General features: G+C 40.0%; 1 protein-coding gene across 2 annotated transcripts; it reads left to right on the top strand.

Annotated features, from left to right (window-relative positions):
- Window positions 1-2,785: 2,785 nt before the first annotated feature.
- LOC139631796 (mRNA decay activator protein ZFP36) lies at window positions 2,786-5,890 on the top strand. 2 transcript variants are annotated; one of them, XM_071496347.1, is made up of 2 exons: window positions 2,786-2,945; window positions 3,552-5,890. In XM_071496347.1, exons 1-2 carry the CDS (start codon window positions 2,913-2,915, stop codon window positions 4,812-4,814), a joined length of 1,296 nt encoding a protein of 431 aa, XP_071352448.1. In that variant the 5' UTR covers window positions 2,786-2,912; the 3' UTR covers window positions 4,815-5,890. The 2 variants fall into 2 exon arrangements, with proteins under 2 accessions (XP_071352448.1, XP_071352449.1); XM_071496348.1 differs by having other exon boundaries at window positions 2,787-2,945; window positions 3,555-5,890.
- Window positions 5,891-6,034: the final 144 nt, after the last annotated feature.

Raw genomic sequence — 6,034 nt, forward strand, 5'->3', positions numbered from 1 at the left:
TAACGTGAATGTTCACAGTCTATTGTCCATTACAATATATTTTTAAAAAAAATCCATATTATACAACAATGTTTAAAAAAAAAAAACCCTCTTCACAACATAATTTAAAGAAAGGTGAATCATAAAAATAAAATAATGATAATAAAATGAACCAGTTAACCATATAAATATGAAATAAAATTTTAAGCAGAAAATTCAAGGCTTTGGTGTTTTAGTGAGACAAATACACACGTGGAGAGTTATGATGTAAGGATACAGTATATGGGGAGAGGGAGAACGTCTGCTAGCGGTAAATTGCAGTGAAACTATGGTTGTCTCGTGCCTCAGTCTTCCTGAAAGCAGAAGTGGGAACTTACATAATCCATTTATGATATGTACTTACATTTTGTATTTAATGTTACTGTCCCATTGCTTAATTTGTGCGCTTACATTTGGTGAGACTTTATAGTTTTAGTTTTAGTTGGAGCTGTAGAAAATTCACTACTAATACAATAAAACTGAAACATTCAAAACAAGGATGACCTCACAAATGGAGCATGTGAAGTAGGTAAACTAACGGTGCCACCTGAGCCACCTACAATATTCAAATCCTTATTAATGCATCAATAATTTAACAGTGTAAGCACAAGTATAAGCATTTGCCTGTTGTGGAATTGTTGGAATGCGACTCTTTACACGTAAAAATCAGGCAAAATTATTATTTTTTTTATTTTACCATTTTACCAACATTACCAGGAGCTAAATTAAAATTTCATACCTGCATTTTAGTGAGACAAATGACATTTTTTTAAACTTAATATTAAAAAATATACATGCATGCACCCTTCTTGTGTTTTGGCCTCAGGTGAAGTTTGGCAGACCTGACAGGTAACACCATTCATTTGTTTTTTGTTGTTTGTTGTTACCACTTAGCATTGCATATTTTCTACACTTGCACAACATTTATTAGAACGTATGCGCTGTCATTGCCAGGAGTGATGATGACTCATGTGAGTGGATGACACATGCAGAAGTAGCAGCGCAGAAAATAATGTTGTCAGATTTGCTGATATCAGCACTGCCTTGTAGAAAAAATATAGAAGCTATATATATACTAACATTAAATAATGTATTAAATAATGTATTTATTTCATGTTAGTTTCACCAGGTCAGGGGACTCCTTTTAATATTTCTGTATCGCTCTTGTCTCCAGGTTCCCTCATAACTCACGGCGAAATCACAATAATCTCTAATGTAATTAATGAATCAACAGCACACAGCAACACAGGTTTGGTCACATGCTCAGATAATAAAGCTATTACAAGCTTTAATATTGATTTAATATACTATAAGTGTGTTTATAGGCTACAAGAAAAGAGTGTGAATTTTGGGTAGAAACAGCCCTTGTAATGTGTGACTCTTGGAAATAACCCTTAGTAAGAGTGTGTACAGTTACAAAATAAGACAGTATCACATAACACATACTGACACATGCTCATGATATTACTGTAATACGTGGTCGGGATGGGGGGAAGGGTGCCATGCTCCTCTAAATTAGACACTAATGAAAAACACATCAGTTAATATAGTCTTCTGGTGATAAAATTTTTGATTTTTGTTTATGAAGTTCATTTGACATTTGAAGATGAAGAGTGACAGCCTTATTTCCGTTGTGGGCCATGAAGTTAAAAGTGGGATGATGGTGTGAATCTTCCCGTAAAAGCACTCTTTGACATGACAGTTTGCAGTAAATCATATTATGGATGTGAGATTCATTTAAAAAAAAAAAAAAAAAATGAAAACATAGTGTTCAGAGAGTATAGCTGCTGGATTAGTTAGTTTGAAATAGCCAGTTGTTTACCTTACAACACAAAAACATAGTAAAGTCACAACAGGTCCACATAAATACATAAATACATAAAGATATGTAAGAACTTTCTTCAAATGTTCAGATTAATACTGTTTATTTTTACTCACTTCTATCTTTTCTTTGTCTCAATACCTCTATTGATGAGTGGAAGACTTTAAAGACTCTTTCAGTGCTCTGGTTGAATATTCTTTGCCATCATAACAGAAACCAAAGGAAATAAGGGGAAATGCAGCTGTATGTATTCTGGTAAACAACATATACAGCAACATATTGTCTCTTGTCTGTGGTACTCTAAAACTACGTGTAACAGTATGTATTAAGGGGCAGATTATGTCTAACACTTCCTGAAAACCAACACATTAGTCATAGGAATGTATATACTGTAAATATATGATTACGTGTCTGGGTGCATGTTCAGGTGTTTAGTACAGAAAAACCCTGCTCTCCTTTTTAATGCAGGACGAAAAAGATCAGGGCCAAACAAACAACCAGTCTTCACTCTGCCACTTCACATCTGGGTGCCTCTGATGCTGAAGTATTTCACAGAGCGGCAGTGATATATCACTGTTTGTGGAGAGGGAATGAACATGTACAGAATAAGAATAAACATAAAAATACTATATTCCCAAATGGAGAGCCTGCATGTGAGCTATGTAAATAACCACTTTGCTTTCACATGCCCATAAAGCTTAAATATTTCACCCAGCAAGCTAAAAATATACAGGTTTCTTTTTCTTCTTCCTCTTCTCTTTTTTTTTTTTTGGTGGTGGGGGGGGGGGTGGGGGGGGGTGGGGGTGTGGAGTGGAGTGTTGGGGGTTGTTGTTGTTTTACTCCCCGCCCATCTCTGAGCTCACTATGAAACTTGTCTCGGAGGGAGGGTCATCCGGGAACATAGCGAGTGGAAACTCCTCCCAAAGGCTGGGAGGTTTCGAGGGCTGCTATAAAACCCGGGCAGCAGCGCGTCAAAGCGTCAATCTGCGTTCAGTCTGGACTCAAGCACCAAACAGCAAACTCTGGATTGGAGCTGAATCTTCCTCTTCTCTTTTGGCCAAAGAGGTACAGCATGTCCGAAATGCTCGACGACATCTTCACGAAGGTGAGTCGAAGTTAATGAGTGTTTTTTTTTTTGTTTGTTTTGTTTTGGTTTGGTTTGTTTTTTGTTTTTTTTTGTTTTTTTTTCGTGTATGTGTGTGTGAGTGTGTGTTTTGGAAAGAAAAAAGAAAGGCGTCACGAAGTTGGGTTGGGTTGTGCTTCTTGTTTACTCCTGCTCGTTTTATTCCTCTGAGAATCACAGACAGAGAAACCTACAAGATTTCTGTTGTTTACGGAGCTAATGGGAAAAGGCAGGGAGACTGTGCTGGGTTGTTTATCCTCCAGTGTCAGTATATTTAAACAGAGAAACAGAAAACAGCCGAACTGCAATTACCTTCATTTAGTTTGTATTTCATGATTGCATGTAAATGGCAGATAATGGTTCTACAACATTTAGCGGAGTTGTTGTTGTTTTTATTTTTTTTTATTGCCTTTAGAATGACTTTGTTTTGACAGTTTTCCTATGCAAACTCTGAAAATGTCATTTCTTCTTTAAGAAAATGAACAGTGTCTTATATTAACCCATGATCTAAATAGTTGATTTTGAAAATGATGAATTAGTAAATAATAAGTAACAAGTATGGAAGTCTAACTATTTCATCATCTCCAGCAGAACTTTCTGAAGCTGAGCCTGGATGATGGCTTACTCCCAACACAGACTCAATTAAAAGTCCCAGGGCAGAGTCGGCTGAACCGGTCAGCCTCCTTCTTCTCTCCCCCCTCCCCTTCTGAACCCTCGAGCCACAGCTTGAGCTCTGAGCATGTTAACAATGACGAAAATGGCAGCCCTTTCTGGTCATCCAATATCTGGAGCCAGGGCCCCGTTTCCAAATCGAAACAGCTCCCCTTCAGACCCGACCGCTCCATGAGCCTGACTGAGTCCAGCAGCAGCCTGCTCTCCCCCTTTGGACAGCTGAAGAACCTGGAGGCTTTTCCCTCGGCCCCTTCTGGTACCACTGTGGCTCCACCACCAGGCTTCCCTCCCTCGTCTACCTTCCCAGCCCAGGTCCAACCGGTGTCCTCTAACCGTTACAAGACTGAGCTGTGCCGTGGCTTCCAGGAGACCGGCAGCTGCAAGTATGGCAGCAAGTGCCAGTTTGCCCACGGTGAGGCAGAGCTGAGAGGACTGTACCGCCACCCCAAGTACAAGACAGAGCCCTGCAGAACCTTCTACAACTTTGGCTACTGCCCCTATGGCTCACGCTGCCACTTCATCCATGAGGAGAAAATCAGCGGAGGTCCGTTAACATCTGCCAATTTCCCTAATCAGCGGCAGCCAACTTCCACAGCTCCCGGTGCTCAGAATCCACGCCACCAGCTCCGCCAGAGTGTCAGCTTTGCTGGGTTCCTGGGCTCTTCACGCAGCTCATCTCCACCATCATTCCCTTCATCCTTCAATGATCCTAACATGGGGTTCAGCCGTGCTCCCTCTGTATCTCCACCTCCTGCTGATCTCCTCTCCCCAGTGTTTGCCGACTCTCTGCAGCGGGAGACAGCAGCATTCCAGTTTGGCAACCATCAGACCCGTGCCAGCACTGGAGACATCCACAACATTCCTCTCATCCTGGAGCCAAAGGCCTCATGCTGTGTGTGTGGCCATGGAAATAACTTTAACAGCAACAACAGCAGAGTCTTCACCAGCATGGAAGAGGAGGACAGGCACCACAAGGACAGCAGCATGCTGTTTCCTGGTACTGGAGGCCACGGAGCATTCATGAAGCCTGCTGGACTCCAGCGCTTCTCCTCTGAGGACTCCTTGGAGGACAGCTACAGCAGCTCCAGTGGAGGCTCCAGTGGAACCGAGTCTCCAACGTTCGATGGATCAGCCACCAAGAGGCTCACTGTGTTTGAACGTCTGTCCCTGTCTGACTAAGTGGATCCGAAGGGAACGAAAAGGAGAGAACTGACGCTTAGTGAACTGTGTCTGTCTGTCTGGACTTAACTTCAGAACCAGAATTGATCAGCTCTAGATGACACAATAACACTTAAAAGTTCTTAATTTATGTTTATAAAAATGGAACTTGTCTTGGACAAACTACACATACTGAGATTAGTACCCAAATGTTGTCAGACTTTATTTTTATACTAAAAATTGTGTAGCCTATTGGACCTTTGTATGTGGTCTTCCATTGGAACTAACTCCTCTGCAGGTCTTGACAGTACCAGTACGTGGTTCATAGTTAGCTTAAATTGTTTGTGACAACCATTAATTCCAGTGCCTTAAAGATTCTCCCTGTCTCATAGGCATTAACTCTCAGTGCCATGAACAGTATGTTTGATTCAGTAGCCTTAATCAGTGAGACCTGGCGTGTGTCATTGATGCCATTTAATCTGTGATATGCACTTTACAGCTAATTCAAATGGGAGAAACTGTCAAATCTCCCAGTAGCACTCAACCAAAGCTTCATAGTTCACTCTGCTCTGTGTGTGTCTGTGTGTGCTTGTATGTGTGTCTGTATATACGCATGTGTGGGTGAATGTGTGTAACCATGTCATTTTTCTGAGACCTGGGGTGCAAGCGAAGATGAGTTTCAGATTGCTCAAAGATCAAAGTGTGCTAACAGAAAAACGTTTGTCAGTGAGTTTAGATCTGTATCCTGACATGCTTTATGAGATTTTTTTTTTTTTTTCTTTAAACATTCTGTGAGTTGCACCCCATCTTTTATTGTCCCCTGTTTGTTTGACAACCTGGTTCAGGGACTTTAACACCACAGTATTCCTTATGGTTATTGGTCGCCTTGTGTTTAAGTTAAACTTATATATTTATTATGATATTTATTTGTGTTTAATGAAAAGAAAAATGTATTTTGTATTTTATTTATGGACAAATATTTCAAGGTCTGTGAAATACCAATGTGTGAAAAAGCAGTAAAAAAGAGAATCTTATATTTTTAATTTCCTGAAAGGGACAAAATAAATTTCTGAATAAAGAAATGAATGTATGCTGTTCTTCTTGACTTTTTTTTTTTATTTTTTTTTTTTTATTCATCTAAGCATGCCTCCTGAAGAAAACATGCAGTCCACTCACCCACTCACATGATTTAAAGTTATTATAAAGTTAATTATAACATGCATCATCACATGTGCAGGTTA

The sequence above is a fragment of the Trachinotus anak genome, unplaced genomic scaffold (genome assembly GCF_046630095.1).
Source record: "Trachinotus anak isolate AG129_WGS33_773 ecotype Australia unplaced genomic scaffold, CSIRO_AGI_Tana_v1 ptg000014l, whole genome shotgun sequence".
Lineage (NCBI taxonomy): Eukaryota > Metazoa > Chordata > Actinopteri > Carangiformes > Carangidae > Trachinotus > Trachinotus anak.